The 17,086-nt window shown below is 35.4% G+C and overlaps 1 protein-coding gene across 3 annotated transcripts in view; it reads left to right on the forward strand.

Annotated features, from left to right (window-relative positions):
* The window catches only part of HELZ (helicase with zinc finger), a 91,941-nt gene that overhangs the window by 40,552 nt on the left and 34,303 nt on the right, over positions 1 to 17,086 (forward strand). For 2 of the 3 annotated variants that reach the window (XM_076354104.1, XM_076354106.1), the window contains 4 exons: positions 5,193 to 5,323; positions 7,800 to 7,979; positions 8,513 to 8,617; positions 15,342 to 15,520. In XM_076354104.1, coding sequence (XP_076210219.1) covers positions 5,193 to 5,323; positions 7,800 to 7,979; positions 8,513 to 8,617; positions 15,342 to 15,520 — 595 coding nt within the window. The remainder of the gene's footprint in view (positions 1 to 5,192; positions 5,324 to 7,799; positions 7,980 to 8,512; positions 8,618 to 15,341; positions 15,521 to 17,086) is intronic. The other variant, XM_076354105.1, reaches the window with a different exon arrangement.

Raw genomic sequence — 17,086 nt, forward strand, 5'->3', positions numbered from 1 at the left:
TACATGTATATATTTGTGTGTGCGTGTGTATTGTATGTATGAGTCATTATTTGGAAAATAAATTAATATTTTAGAACTGTTACAAAAATACATTTTAATGAATTTCATTTCTGGCAAAATTCTTCTGAGATGGTAGGACATGGCTTGCAGATTTTTGCTTGTATATCTCATGGTTTTGAGAGTGTGATTTGTAAGTTGTTTTGGACATTGTTTTTACGTCTCTGGTTCAAATACAAAGCCCTCTTTCTATGGACTTGTAAAGGAAAGCTTTGTCTTACTTTTATTTTCCTGCAGGTAGGTGTTTGTGGGTAGTTCATGGGCTTTCTTCCACCAGACCTACCCATCCTCTCCCCTCTCATTCTAAAACCACTGAATATATTGCTTCCTCCTGCTGCCTGGGCTTTTCTCCAGCTTAGTCTCTCTGATGTGGCTTCTGTCGTTCTGTCCATCATAGCCATACTCACCAGAGACCCCAGGAACCTTTTCTTTATGAAGTCAAAGGAGGGGGTTTTCTATTCCTGTGTTTTTTCCCCGAAAAAGAAAAAGAAAAAAAAAAAATCTCTGCTGCTCTTGACATAGCCAGCTAGAACTCAGTCTTGGATAACTTGCATCTTGGACTCTTTATTTTGTATCTTCTCATTCTTTTTGTATCTTTTCATTCTTTTTGTTTGTGTCAATGTGGATTCCACTATTTGTTCCTAGCCCTGAGGTGAGATTAATTTTTAATAAGGTGTTGAGGTTATGAATGGTCCTTGTGCCGCTTTCTGCGCCCATATCAGAACAAAAGGAATATTGTCCTTCAGTGGAAAAGTCTTCAACTTACAGTATTTCCTTGATGAAGATGATGAGGGTTGGTAGATGGAGGCATGAGGAAGTGAATAAATACTTTTATTATATATATCCTGTGTTTCAGAATGAGAATACTTGCCTCCATGGCTCTCACTCTGCTGACACTAATCCAAGACAGATATTTATCTGTCTTGGAGGCTTTCAGTCACAAAATGAGGAGTTATAACACTTTTGCTAGAGAAAATTGTGTTGGCAGTAAGATCAGGCTTTTGTTTACTTTGCAGTTAACATGAAATGGGTGAGGATTTTTTTTTTTTTTTTTTTTTAAATATTGTGTAGTTTGCTGACAAGATAGTGCATTAGATGTAAATGCATGTAAGGGAAGACAAAGCTCTTTGTCTTCTCCTCACCCATCTCCAGTATGTGTCTGCTGTAGACCTTGTGATTGATCTTGTTACCAAACAGAAATAACATCAAATTAAGGTCACTGGAATTGCTTGAAATGAATGCATTTTAACCAAATGATTCTCCTCCCATTCATTTTGTTTTGGGGAAACATATGCAAGAATCCTGATGTCTTAATTTAACATGGATAATTGGTCTGGGAAAACTTATGCTGTTCTGGGCTCTTGGCTTTGTGTTTGTTTTCTTAAAACAATAATTAAACTTACTAATTGATTCTATAAGAAACTCCACTGGAATGCAAAATGAGCTGGGCCTTCAGTAACTGACTTACTTTTCTTTGAGTGTCTTATAAAACTTCGCTTGAGGCAGCAAATCTATTCTGCATTAAAAATTGGGTCCTAAAGTTATTTGTAAAATTGTTTAGTACTTCATACATATACAGTACTACATACATATTTGACTGGTGGTCAAATCCTTAAAGTGCTACCTATATTTTAATGAATTTTAATTGTGGGGCAATTTTTTTCTGATTAAGTATTAACTGAAAATTTGGAAAGGGATCCTCAGGTTAGAACTGAGGATATTGTAATTTGGATGTATAGTGTTTTTATTAAAGATGCTGGAAATATTGCTGTTGTCTTCAAGGGAGTTAGTATTCCCTATGTGATTCTTAAACATTGACAAAATTGCTTTTATTTCTGTAGGTTTTGGATAAATTAGGTGGTCTGCTTCCTTTTCTCTTCTAATAATTCATCTTGGAAGTTTCCTGATCGCTTGTTTGCCTGTTGTCCTGGCTTAACTATAATAAATACACAATTCTGCTTTTATCAAGTGCACCATTCATGAAGGTGGGATGGGGTGAACTGGTGCTTTAAACCCCCTTGGCCGCTGCTCTTTTTGGTGGCCAATCTAACATGCGACTGTGTTATTTTTGGAGTGGTTACTCTGTTCTGTGTCCTCTTCTGTGAAACTGGCAATGGATTACTTCCTTTCCCACTGTTTTCATATTACGGAATATATCTTAAAGCAGGTTACATGCCTCTCCTTCACAGATGGCCTCATTCAGTACTCTGCAACAGCAAATACAATATTTGATTAAATCCAAACTGGATTAAAAACAAAACAAATCACAAGCTGTTAAAGAAAGTGGTGAATGCAGGTAAATAATAAGAGGTATTTAATGCTAGGCACCTTGCTTGGACTCCCAGAAGGGGCTATTAAAGCGTCGCTCAGATGAGCATCACAATTTTTCTGCATTTAAATTATCATTGTTATATTGGGTGGTCTTTTGTTAGCCTTGCATCTGTCTGAGGAAAGATATTTTTCCTGTATAGATCAAACTGTGAGGTTGGGACCGTTGCCATTTGTGTGGCAGTCTTTTCCAAACACCTGCGGGACGTTGTTGGGCAGACCAATTGGCACTGGCTAGAGGTGGGTAGGACAGAGCTTTGGAAGGCAGCTGGAGGTGCCCCTTGGGCAGGATGAGCTGGCGCTGTCGTTCTTGGCAAGTGCTGAACCACACTGCTTTTCAAGACCAGGGTGTTTGCTAAGGTAGTGGATAGGCATAAACTACACGGTGGAACAGTGGGGAAAAAAAAATTATTAAATGTGTCCTATTTAAAAAAAGTTGTCCTAGCAGTTACAATCACTGTAGTGAACTCCATGCTTAATGTTGTGCAGATTTGTTACTGCCCTTTTCTTCAGAGTTATGGTTATGCATCTTGCTGTAAAATGTGATAGTCAAGATGAATATTTAAGGTCTTCATATCTGCCAGAGAATGAAAGTTAATGGCTACATTCTGCACTGATACACGCAAACATTGTTTATTTACAGCAAAGCTAGTGTTGATTTCACATGCCACCTAATAATATGAACAGTGTAATATTTAAATAAACTAGAAAAAAGAAAATGCTAAGAGCTGTGTTTTGCAAATCCTTTTGAAGGAGATGATCTTCAAGTAGTAAACATTACTGGTGCACGAGAGGGTTTTTACAGGTGTGATCCCTATGGTAGGAAGTGACTTTGTGGGCAGATAAAGGAGTGTCAGGTCCAACAAGTAGTTAAATCTAGAAGGCTAAATTATTCCTCCATAGGAGGAATTTTCCTCCATAGGAGAAGGTTCATGAGAGAAGTTTATATGGCTTTGAATGAGGCCTGTCGTGTTTAGAGAAGTGGTTGTCAGCTTTTCTAACTCATTTTTTTTCCTTTTTTTTTTTCCCCCAAGTTTGCTGTCTTGTTTTGATAACCACAGGGATCTTTAGTACAACAAATTGGTTTTTTGTTTGTAGTATATAAGGAAAACTTATTTTAGCTGACAAGGACTTTTTAAAGTCTTCATATAAATTGTCAGAAAAGATAATTACAAAAATATATTCTAGTATTGCTTTGTGTTTGTTGAACTTTCTGGTTGGTAGCAATAATTATCATGAGATTAAAGTATTATTAAGTAATAACGGACTGACTAATAGAGAATCAGTGAGTGCTAGAGGAGAAAATGAATGGATCTGAGACCAGATTTTTGCTTTGGGCATGGGGGTACATTTAGAATGACTGTGTCACCTCTGTGGCGTTTCTCTGGGATGACCGCAGCTTTGCCCCATCTCTTCAGCGGTGTGATGGTGCTGATGTACCAGCTTCAGCTCGTCTTCACTCTGTTTTTATTTTTCTCATTTGTTAATTGGTAGTACAGAACCAGCTTCTGTAAGGTGGTTGTGAAAGCTATCAGTAAAGATGACCATAGAAATTTTAAATATTACTGGTATGCTTTCCAGGTAAATGAGGGGTACTTTCCCAGACAGGTTGCAGTGATTTGTCTGCCTGTTTGTAAGCATGCTCACATTGTAAATCTCAAAGGTACTTATTTACTCTTACTTAATCACAAATGCTCATTAGAGCCGTAGCACAGTAATTACATAAATATTTAGTGATAGATAGCAATGCTTTGAAAAAAACCTAAAAATGTATGTCAGTCACTTGAAGTTCTTCAGCAGCTTTGGGTGGTTTTATGCTGTTTTATATTAGTGCAAATCTGTGTCAAATCTTGTATAAAGGCTTCTGTGTTAGTTGTTAACATGTAGTTCTTTGGCGCAGTGCTCTGATCAGATTCATTTGTTTTTGGAGAGATTAATAATTGCAAATTTAAATATGTGTAAATGATAATCTGAGTAAACTGTTTTTATGAATTGTTTCCCCAGGAGCTGCTTTTATCTCCTGTTCAAATTTAGAATGTATTTTTCTCTTTGCTCTTTTAGTAAATGTATGTATAAACTAATTTCACTATCCATTGTTCAGGTATGAATTTAATCAGGGATGTTAATGTGCTCTGCATTTTGTTTCTGGCTTTGTACCAGAATTTTGATGGCATTATCTTCTATTTACTAGCATTAAAAAACAAGTAATAGAACAAAGAAATGTATGTACTGATAAGCAACTAATTGTTAGAAATTAACTTTTGGAGAGTCCTAATAATTGAACATAAATGACGTTATATTATTCCAGAATGTTTGACTAGAAATAAATAATGTTTGGGGTTTATCTCTGCTGGTCACACATCTGATTTATGTCATCTGTTGATCCGTAAAAATTTCTGGCTTGTCACTTTTTTGAGGTTGTTGTTACAATAAGGGATGGAAGCTTATATTTGTAAAAACAATGTTTTAGGACAGTAATATTTTCCAGGAGTATTTTTTGTATTCAAAAAATAATTCCAAGAATGTTTTCCCTTTAATTTTTTTCTGAAAATACAGTGGAACCTAATCTTAAAAGTCAAACAACAAAATTACATTAGAGAAAATGTGGTATTTATCTTTGCTTCAAAACAAACAAAGGAGCAAGTTAATTTTATTGCAAATTGATTGAATGATGTTTGCTGTTTTCTTCTGAGAGTCAGTAGTTTGCAGGAAGATAAAAATGTATCATACGCAGCAAAGTCTAACGAGTGTTTTCTAAAGTAATTTTTGGTTCACGTCTTCATTTACTCATTTATTTTGTACTGCAGGTTGAACTTCAGTTTCAGTTAAATCGCTTACCCCTCTGTGAAATGCATTATGCCTTGGACAGGATTAAGGACAACAGTATTTTGTTTCCAGATGTCAGCATGACTCCCACCATACCCTGGAGTCCCAACAGGTACAAGAATACAAACACTTTAATATCAAAGATTGTATGGTAATGCAGTACTGAATTTCTCATAACAGATGGCTGAAATCTGCCCTAGAACAAGAAACATGCCTTGCTCTTCATTAATGGCGAGGATGGTTCAGAGAAGGGAGTGAAACTGTTCTAAATAAAGCAAGAAAAGTGATCCTCTAAGGACTAGAATCTGTTGATTGGTTTTCCCTGCGGTTGAGCTGGGAAATAGGCATTGCAGTTGTATTGTAGTTGTAGAAAACAAATCTGCTATTGTTATTTACTGTTCTGCTGTTCTTCGCTGAAAATACGCATGATGCTTTACAGGAATGTAAATACCAGTTACAAGGAGTTTGCTGTGCAGGTTCTCAAGCATGCAGATTTCTATTTGCAAGGAGCGGTCCATTAGTACTTTCAAAGTTTGATGCAATGAGCCCAAATTTGGACATATCACTGAGGGGGGTGACTAGGAAAAGTGTGGGAATGAGTCTTGGAAGGACCAGCGTTGCACTTGCAAGCGGTCCTGAGATTCTTTGTATACATGTATTACAGTTCCCTTTATGAAATATAAACCCCAATGTTATATAAATACTTTTAAGGAAACTTAAGGGTGATGCAGTGAAAATAGTTTGTCTTGAAGAGGAAACTTAGGGAAGAGAAATGTCAGGCTGAGTTGCTCAGGGAATATGGTCAGTATTCTTGCTGCGTAGGGAAGGATAAAAGAGGCATGAGGTTTCTGTACTTAGAAACCAGGGAAATGAGAGGTATGTGGAACTGATAGCCCGTACAGCATGCGAGGAGTCATGTGGTGTCTTGAAGGTGAGAATTAAGAGTGTGATTGTGATGTAGTACAAATCAGAAGATAGCTCAAGGATTAAAAGGAAAGTGATCTGGCCAGAAACCTGAGACAGCGAGATAATGTAAGACAAAAATTACTGGAAAAATTTTAGTTTATCTTTGGAAGTGTAGGAAGAACAGAGACGATAAAAGGGTGGGAGCAGTGTTCTGGGTGAGGATGCTGCATTCGGCAAAGCTTTGACAGTAAAGGCAGAAAGAAGGGAATGGGTTTTGCATAGAGTTATACTACAAAGCTAATGGAGGTCAATTACGATCTTTTCACTGACTTAGTTAAGTTTTGAGTGAATCTTACAAGGAAATAGTGTTTAGGGATAGTTTGGAAGTAAGCAGTGATTTCAATAAGAAGGTAAGTCAAGTAAGTTAGAACTTTGTTTTATGTTGGGAAATTTATGTTTACAGAAATTTACATATCGGTTGTAGTTGATATAATTTATTTGTATAATGGTTTTATATTTTTTTTAATATACATAAAGGATATATATAATGGTTGTAGTTGAGTTTAAGTCAGTGTAATGAACATGTTTTTTTCCATCTGGTGGCTTGGTTTGCCCTACCTTGAGATTCAGTACTTCTGACTGACTCAGAACTGTCTGTCCCTCTGTTTTTCTTCTATTTTTGTTTTACATCCTTATTAATTTCCAGTATTTCCTAGAGTCTCCTGCCAGCTTATTGTTCATAGCTGTCTTAAAAGTTAGGAATTCAGTCAGTTCCCTCTTGATTTTACTCCCTGTTGCTAACTACTACTGAATAGAAACTTTCCCAGTCTGTAAGAAGCATGGTGCTTGTACCAAAGCAGATCACATTACTAAAGTATGGCCATATGTGCAGCAGTGACAGGTGTTTTTTACTATGCATGTCTACTTTTGAATCTGTCAGTGGGAATATTAAAAACTGTGTCTACCAATCTTTAACCTCTTATGCTCATTGGAATTTTCTGAAAACATCTTCCTCTTAATGCTGGTATCACTAGCTGGTTACAGCAAAAATCCTTTTTTTTTTTTTTTTTTAGACTGCTTTCCCGTTAGAGGTATGTGCCTTAATGATCTCAAAAAAAGTAAAGAGAAGTTTGTAGTTAACTGGTAGCCATTAGTTTTTTATTTGGTATTGAATTTCATCGTAGATAATTTTTACCAAGCCCTGGGATTGTATAACTGTTGACTTTTAAAGTTGACAATGTAAATACTGCAGGGAAGAAACATAAGTAATGTTACATTTTGCATAGTAATAGTAGAAGATCATTGTATGTCTACTTGCTTTTGTTATCAGGTGATGGTGCAGCATATACTTTTTCTAAAATGTGTACTATGCAGGTTAATTATTGTTAGGTGAGATAATGTAAATTGAGAAGTGGTTAGATTCCTTTGGGAAAAAAAAAAACCCAAACAACCCCCAACTGATTTATTGCAAATATTATCAAAGTTTTGTGATTAAAGCATGTGATTGCTTGGCTAGATTTGTTGATTTGTTTCAGTGTGCCTCAGAATGACACAATCAATGCAGCAGCATATAGACTCTTTAATTTCTTTAAAGCTTTTGAAATCTTACCTCATTTCATTTCGGACTGACAGCAGATTGTCATAGCTTCTGTTTTTAAACTCTGTTGCCTCCTTTTGTACAGACAATGGGATGAGCAGTTGGACCCTCGACTAAATGCTAAGCAGAAAGAGGCTGTTCTGGCTATCACTACTCCACTTTCAATACAACTGCCTCCTGTTCTTATCATCGGTCCCTATGGGACGGGAAAAACGTTCACTCTGGCTCAGGCAGTCAAGCACATACTCCAACAACAGGATACTAGGTGAGATGGGGCACTAAATATAGAGCGATACTTGATTAGCAGAGATGATGTACTTTTTTTACTTAAATTCAAGTGAAAGGTAGAAATATAGTAATTTCCATCCAGCTTAAAAACAAACAAAACCCAAGCCATCCGTCATTGTTTTGAATGATAAAGTAATTTTATAGTCTTAGCCTGTATTTTCCATTTAGAACAAAACTAATTAAAATTGACAATATGTAGAATGACTGTGATTTGCTCGACACGGAAAGTTTTGCAGTATGCTAGATAATAAAAGCTGTTCCTTACTTAAAATCAAGTCTAGATTAATAATCACAAAATAATTATTGAAAAACTGTTTGAACTTTAAATCTTTTCATAACTGAAGGATTTGAGTTAAGGGGCTGAATCATGCAAACTACAGTAGGTTAGTGACTAGTTTCATTAAGACAGATGTGCAGGAAGATGGCCACTGTTTCCTTTTTTTTGTATTCTACTGCTTTGAATTGTTTTCTGTTTCTTCATTGCTTTTTTATTTGCACCATTTATTCCAGCAGGATTCTCATTTGCACCCATTCTAATAGTGCTGCTGATCTCTACATAAAGGATTATTTACATCCATATGTAGAAGCAGGCAATCCCCAGGCAAGACCTCTCAGGTATTTTTTTAAGGCTTATTATGTATCTATAAAATACTATTCTTAAGAAAAGGTGTCTATAAAAAAGGTTAAAGAACTTTTAAAACATAAAAGCATATTGGCGTTACCAGCAGTGCTTTTAAAAACATAGACTAAAAGGAACGTGAAACATTGTCAACGTAATTTTGGGTCATTTGTTAAATAAAAATAAAGACATCCTTTTTTAAGCTTTTATTATTCTATTGATAAATGTGTCTTTCCTAATGAGCAAACTTTTGATATGCTCCTCTAAAAGCTACTATGATAAAATAAAATGAACTTGAATTGTATTTTAGTTCCAGAAAATTTTGACTCACACTTACAATGATAATTTGGAAACTGGGGCTACTCACCTGGCTTTTTGAAGAAAAATTTTGATGTCATAGGAGCTACATATTTAGAGAATCATGTGAAAGTAGTTTGGCCTCTTCTGATAAGTCAGTTTGAAGTCATTGTATATGTGGTTAAATGTACTTACCGTGGGTGTTTTGTGGAAATCAGTTAAGGAAACAAATGAAGAAGAGGGGGAAACTTTAAGAGCAAGGAGGGTAAACTTGCATAGAAATAGTTAAGGAGGATTTATTTATGGGCAGAAACCCGCTCCTGGGAATATTTTGTGCAGTAATCACAATATATGATGTATACTGCTAGCTTGGTATATATTTTTTTTAAATTATGGGCATCATTCTCTGAATGCCGGTGTGTGAGTTTATTATATTACCAAGAAAATGACTCTGTATGTTTACTTACTAGCTATTAAAAGCCATCTTGGACTTATATTTTATGCAATGTCAGTAAAGCCAATGAAGTTATGTGGAAGGGCTAGATTTACAACAGGTGTAAATTCTCTTAGGTTTGCTGGCTTTAGCTGCCATGTGACGTTTTACAGACACTGAAGGTCTGGCCAAGGAAAAGGCAGCAGCTTATTTTTGCAGTTACCTTTGATCCCGTTGTATTTTAACACAGATTGTCTTAAGGTGATTTGTAAAGCACTTTGTGATGAAAAGCATTATGGTGTCTTAATTTTGTGGTGGGGAAAAAAAAATGTGTCTAATTGACACTTTTGGGAATATTGAAGCGTGATTTAACAGAGCAAGGAGTTAAAGTTAAATGCAGTTTTATTGTGGTTTCCAGGCTTTTGCTACCTTCTTTTATGTGCTGTATTCAACTGTATAGTCCAGTCTCAGAAATACTTATGAAAAACATACATAAACAAAAGTGATATTTTTCTTATGGTTAAAATATATATATATATATATATATATTTGCCAAGAAAATTACAGCACACAACTTAAAAGTCACTGAATGTTTGAATGTAAGTATAATTGTCATAGTATTTGTTATGAATCCTTCAGAAGGTGCTGCTGTGGATTGTATGATGTTGTTCAAATAGTCATGATACCTCTATGAAAAGTTAGTTTTAGAAAATGGCGGCACCTCTGGAATTGTGTATATATATTTATGGATCCACAAGTATGTATGTTTTCAAATAAAAAATATTACATATAATTGAGAAGCATATGTTTGAAAGCTAACTGCATGTCGACCTGGTCTGGCAGGAGTTAAAGGTCAATTTATCTGAATTGAAAGCTAGAGCTATGGGAGACTCCTAGCATAAAATCACTTATGGATCTCTTACCTTTCTTACTGACTGTTGTCAAGATATATTTTCAAATTAAAATCATTACTATTAGTTTAAAGAGGGTGCTCTGAGCTTCTTGCAGTATTTTAAAGGAAACATCAAGTGGAGTAGAAGCAGTTAATTATCAAAGCTGGATGTGCTACTTGCAGAGTTTGATGTGTTTCTAAATGGCTGAACGGTTTGCTTTAGATTTTTTTTTTTTCCTTTTTTACTCTGCAAGTGATGAGTTGGCTGAATAGTATCCTTGCTAAAAATGTTTCCATAGCTTAGTGGGGAGCACCATAATATTTATGTTGTTTTTAAAGAAGGGAAGCTTAATTATTTAACATTGACTGAGTACTGAGAACTGTGTAAGTATTTCTGTAAATTTCTGTGGCTGAGATGTACACTAAATAAATTATCTTGTCAATGATGCGACATAAAAGTTTGAAGCCTAGAGTTTGGGGGGTTTTTGTTTAAATATCATGTTATAAATTCATACTTTTTCTTAACAAAATAACTTTCTATGCCCTTTGGAAAATGCAGTCAGAATGAACGCTGAGAATTTATGTTGAGTCTAAGTTCTGCACCTAAATAAAATACCAGTGAAGCCTGAAGGCCAAATTCTCGTAGTCCTGATGCCCATAAACAAATCTGTACCCAGGAAAAAAAAAATGCCCCTGGGTTTGATTAGATGATTCAACTGTATTAGGGGCACGCTCCAAAACCTGACTCTTACTGAAGAAACTTGACATTGAAACATTTTTGTTATACTTATATAAATTAATGCAGAAGTGTTTCTGAAAGAAAAAACAACAACCCTAACCTACAGTTAGGAGGAAAGAGCCTTCGATTAAGTGCTTCTGTTAGGTGCTAAGACACTTGATTTTAAGTGTGGAGAAGCAGGCACCTTTAGACGGTGAGTCAGAGCAGTAAGAGGTAGTAATTGGCTCCTAATTTGTATACCCTTTTACTCTGTGGAAGTGCTTGTCTCTCTCCATCAACTGCTAGAGTCTTCAGGAGGCAGGCTGCTGAGGCAGGCACTGTAGCTAGATACTTCAGATTATCACCGTCTCCTGAAAACTCCAGTCAAGACCTAGGAAGCAGATAGCAGCAGTTTCTCTGTATGTTTCTGGGCATACAGTGATTGAGGTATCTACTGTTTATTACTATTATTTTACTTGTGTATTTCAAATTTAGTTGTATCCATACGCTGGTTTTGTATGTAATACTAGGGGAAAATGAAAGAGGTTGATACTGCTTTTATCTGTATTTTTAATATTTTTATTTATTCCTAAACATGTTATTGCTGACTATCAGTTCAGCAATGTCAGAAAATAAGTTGATCCTGTTTAAAATATCTCAGCTGAAACCTCTCCAGTTCATCTTTAGAATATTTTGATTATAACATACATATGTAAGTACTGCATGTGGCCTGAAACCAGATAGCTTTAGTATGTGGCTACTAGCTTCAGGAGATACCCAGACTATAAAAATGAATCAATTGGAACAAACCAGAGTTTGAATTAAAAAAAACAACCCCAAAACAAAAACCCAACAGTTTTTAAAGGACTGTTTTTTTCCAAATCGCCTGGAGTAAAGTTCTCATACTGAAAATGGTATTAATTTATCTTATCAAATGTTAGTTTGTAAAATAAATGCCTCTTTAGCCAATTACTTTTTTTGTTGAAACTCTAGCTTCTATCTTATGCCATACTCAAAGGAAGATTGATTTAAAAAGTTAACTTTCAGGTTGTAAGACAGGTTCTTCACATGTTTTCTGCATCCCGAGGAACATACTTGTTCGTGAGAATGAGCCTCTCTTTGGAGGTGGATCAAAAGAAATGGAAGAGGGAAATCAGGTGCTTTTAAAGTTTTCTTTAGGCTTCTTGGGACTACTTAGATTTTTTTTTTTTTTTTTAATGGTCTTTTAACAGAGGCATGAAATGAGACTGCTAGATTCTTTTTCCTCTAAGCTTCTTTGTTCTTTTGCTTGAGGGATTTCAGGTGAGAAATAACTGCACAAAATCTGAGGAGCTGGGATTGGAGTTTATCCAAGAAGAGTTCTTTGGAGCACAGCCTGAAGGGAGAATCCTGGCTTTTTTATCAAGAACTGGGAGGAGTTGGTGTTTTCCAGTTCAGAACAGGGAAAAGACGCTTTGAAGAACTTAAATTTAGTCCCCGTTCACTCTGTTGTAAGGAGTCATGAGAAGTAGAAGTTGCTTTTGTAGGACAGGAGTGCAAATGAAACTCTGTTTAGTCTCCCTCAGAGGTTCTGACTCTAGACTCGCCCTTTATTAACTTTTAGAAGTGTATTTTAAGTGATTTAGGTGCAATCCCAGCCTGCAACATGAACAAGGAAATGATTGTGAATCTTAATTACTGATATAAATTCTCTACTTTTGCAAATAGTCTATTGTACAAATTGATACTCTGATGGAATTTATCAATGGAAGCAAAACATGAAAGATTAGGAAATACTCAATTTGACTAACATTTAATAGAAATATTTGGGCAAATTTCCAGCCATTATGTCAAAAAAGAAAGCTGATGGAAACATAGATAGGTTAGCTGACAGTTTGTTCCGTTCTTTGGCTCATTGGCTAGAGGTCCACAGAAATGAAGGCTGCTGTTGGTAGATATCCAGATGCCACATTTAGAAATAAAGGTGGTATGAATTTCCATGCGACATGCAGATTCTGTGCCTGTTAACCCAGCATTAGTCAGTACAGTGGATATATTCAGTGTTTTTGTTTGCGGAAGATTGAGTCCCTAATCTATAATCTTCTGGGATTTCCATTTCAATGGGGTTCTCTATGTATTTGCTAGTAATTTCACTGCCAGTGAAACTTCTTTAATCAGAAGTTAAGGGTATGTTGCGGGGTGAAACGTTATGGTTTGTGTTAAGCTGGTAAAACCCATTTTTGTAATGCGTTCCTTTAACTTTAAGAAAAAAAACCTAATAATGAAATTACAGGAGATTTTATTAGCCCAAATTGCACCTGAGAAAGAAATCCCTTGTTCTGTGTGGCTTACTTATATCACGACATTTTTGAAGTAGTCGCATCTGTCAAGTGTTTTTATGCCAGTGGTGAATAATAGCTCTGGGATACCTTTTTGATCTCACATCAAAATAAAAGAAATTAATGGGTAAGCAGCAATGCAGTTTGAAATGCTGTCAGCCAATCTGTGAGTCACACATAGTTGAATTTTTGTAATAAAAGACAGTGCATGGTATAATAATGTCTAATAACCATAATATTTTGCATTTCAATAGCACCTTTCATCCAAGAATCTCAAAGTGCTTTACAAACATAAACTCACAATAAACTCATTATTTATAAACTCACAGTACTCCTGTGAGATGGTAGGTAAGTATTACCCTCAGTTAAGATTGAGAAGCTGAATCATACAAAAGCTGACTGAAATGGCTGGGATAAATAGAGCAGGGGTTATCTTGCTCCTACTACCTTGTTCTAGCTATTAGGCCGTGACTTTGTGTTGTTACATTGGTGTAATAACAGTTTATCAAATCTTATCAGTTTGATGCCTCATAAGAAATAAATATATTGGGGTGACATTAGAAGGTTCTTGTTCAAGAATGACTCAGGAGTGTGTTGTTTGCTCCTGCGCTGAACCCAGTCTTAACTGGAGTTACCTTTGGTCACAAAGTGTCAATTTTGGTTGGTTGTGTTGTCAAATTAAAAAGCCATTCAGAATACTGCAGTGTGTTTGCACCTCTTTGCATTTCATTTTGTGCTTATTGTCCAAAATGGACATTGTATTTTCACAAACCAAATTTATTATAATCCTAATAATTGTTTCTCTCACGTTATACGGAACTGAGCTGTAATTTTCAAACGTGGGTGGACACGTGATATCCAAAGTCCAGCCAGTGCAATCATGTTTTGCACTTGGGTGCATAATTACACTTTTCCAAATATTTGATTAATGATTTGGCATTTGTAATATGGGCACAGGAGAAATTAATCAGAAGAAAGTAAATAATGAATAGATAAACCAAACAGCATTAAATCCCCTATTTAGAACTGAAATTAGTTTAAATCATTTCATCTTAATTTGCTTTGGAAATAAATTAAAATAACTTTAATTCTAAATAGTAATATCTGCACAATAGTTTCCTGTAGTTTTAAGGTTCCACCTTAGATTCACAGTTCTTACTTAATACAGATACATTGTTGAGGAACACTCCATAGAGAAGCCCTTTGACATCTTTACCCAGATCCTCAGCTAGTGTGGTTTGATATATTTCTATGTATCTCTCTGGAGTTGTCTGTACTCTGTTTTCTGGGGCATACTCTTTGTGTCTTCCTTGTTCCTCTTCCATTTAGCTAGACTGGCCGTAACATTTCATCACTTTTTAAGACAAATTCATCATTGATCTCATGATATGGTGATTAAAATTGTCTTGTGTCATGGAAAGATATTTGAAGTCCAGTGCTTTGCTGACAACGTCCTGATATTTTAGACTCTAGCCATCCTTTTTGGCACTATTTTATCATTCTTTTATACAGTGTATCATAATTACGGCCCTGCATGATAAAAAGATGAATATACTTCCTGTTTGGCTCTTAGAACTCAGAAGACAGATAGTATGTGTAAAACGAAGTACAGGATTTTATTAATGTCCTTTGAAATTTTTTTTTTAAAGATTGTATGGCTGCAGTTGATGAAATGTGCAGACCACTGCAACTCTGTCAGTTCCGAGACTACGGGCTATATTTATATTTCAGCTGAGGAAATATTTCTTTAAAATGAGTTTACTGAGAGTTTAAAATGAAATAGACATTGATGTGAGGGTCACAGGACTTAAATGTACGAAGAATTTACAGATTTTCATGTGTGAATTAATCCTTGGTAACTGTTCATGTATGTAGTATTGCACTGCAGCAAATAATGGAAGGTAAATCCAAGACATTTTAGCATGTAATTCTGCACAGTTGTGATGTTTTGCTTCCTGAAGATTACTTTTATTTATCAGAAAACAGAATACTAGCATTTGAAATATTAGGCTGTCACTGTGTTCAAACTGTATAGAAAATAAGCCCCCTTTTTCTTTTCTAGGGTATATTTCAGAAATCGCTGGGTAAAGACTGTCCACCCAGTTGTGCATCAGTACTGTTTGATTTCAAGCACACATTCCACCTTTCAGATGCCACAGAAAGAAGACATTCTTAAGCAACGAGTAGTAGTTGTTACTTTAAATACATCACAGTATCTATGTCAACTGGATCTTGAACCAGGTAAGATAATTTCTAAACAAGAAGTGTCCATGCTTTGAGAATTATCTTCCTCTTACCAGTCTCAGTTCCTTACCCAATCCTTTGAACTGTTAAAAAATAAAGTAAACAACGATAATCTTAAAATGGTCTCTTTCTTTAGGAATAAATGTTTATTACAAAGCTATAAATTGCTGGCATTCAAATTAACCTTTTGCTTATTCTATTTTTTCCTTATTTTAAAAAAAAATAAATAAAGAAGCAGTACTATCTATGATCTGGTGTTTCTGAGATCCAGGAGGCAAAATTCTGTTTGAGATTCTGACTTTGAATATTATGCTCATTAAGGTCATTACTCAGTGGAGCATGTAAGCATAGATACACACAGAGAGCTTTTTTTCTTGTTTTGTGAATTGTTTAGCTGTGCAAACAACTCCCACACATACAAACCCATGCTATGTTAAGGTGATAATTCTAGGGTTGTTTTTGAAACTGAAATGTATTAGGCTGATTTTTTTGGGGGGCAGAGGTTGCTTAGGGTTTATTGTTTTCTTGATCTCCAAATGAAATCCATCTGCTTTTTGGAGAACGTGGAATTTCTTTACAGAAGTTGTTACGGTTAATTTTTTATGGCTACATTTAGGCATTTGTTGCAATAGAGAAAACTAACATGGAATTTATGGTAAATGTTTTCAGGTCTTTAGATGGAAGTGTAATGGCTTTGTTTGGCAATGAGCTGTGTACAGTCATGCCATAGTAATGTGTGTACAGCTGTATGAAATTAATGTTTTCCAAAGAAAATTGCTGCATTTTTATGTATATAATCTTAATTGGATGGTATACTAAGTCCTCTAATACTTTGTTTTAAACCTTAATATATATCAATATATAAACCCACTTCTCTTCTATACCTATCCTGAATTTACATTTCATAAAATATAAGTCTACTGTGGCCCAGTTTTTTTCAAGTGCATGTTATCCAGTGCATAGATTTCCCCCCCTCAAGAAACCTTTTGGTCCAATATTATCGTAAGATTGAATTTAAATTTTCCTTCAACTTCTGTTCCTTTTTTCCCCCCCTACATTCCTTAAAGCCCATAACCAGCAAAGTGCTCAGGTATGTGTGCAATTTTAATGGGAAATTTAGCATATAAAATAGTTAATAGGACTCAAGTACATGAGGAAGTCCTTTTCGTTGTCATTGTCCAAAGCTCTTCAAGCCTCATGGTGATGAAAAGATTTTCAGATTTGAGAAACCTACTGAGGGAGGTCTGCCAAAAGATGTTTGCTCTTGGTATAAGGAGAGCTCAGGTAAAACACTTGTTTAACTTCACGTGTATCAGAAGAAAGAGGCAGATCTGTGGGCTGCTGCTAATGTCACTGGCAATCAGTTGGCCGCTGTTGGTCATTTGATGGGTTTGAAAATTGTTTGTTTGGTTTCTAGTAGTTGCTAGAAATTAATTTGTATAAGCCATACTGATTTTTTTCTAGTTTTGGTTGCTATCAGAATACAGAACTTTCAGTACAATTTCTTGTATTGTTATCACTGTTTATCATATTTCAAGTTTCATTTATTTGCTGATATCTCTT

This window comes from Aptenodytes patagonicus, chromosome 16 (genome assembly GCF_965638725.1).
Source record: "Aptenodytes patagonicus chromosome 16, bAptPat1.pri.cur, whole genome shotgun sequence".
Lineage (NCBI taxonomy): Eukaryota > Metazoa > Chordata > Aves > Sphenisciformes > Spheniscidae > Aptenodytes > Aptenodytes patagonicus.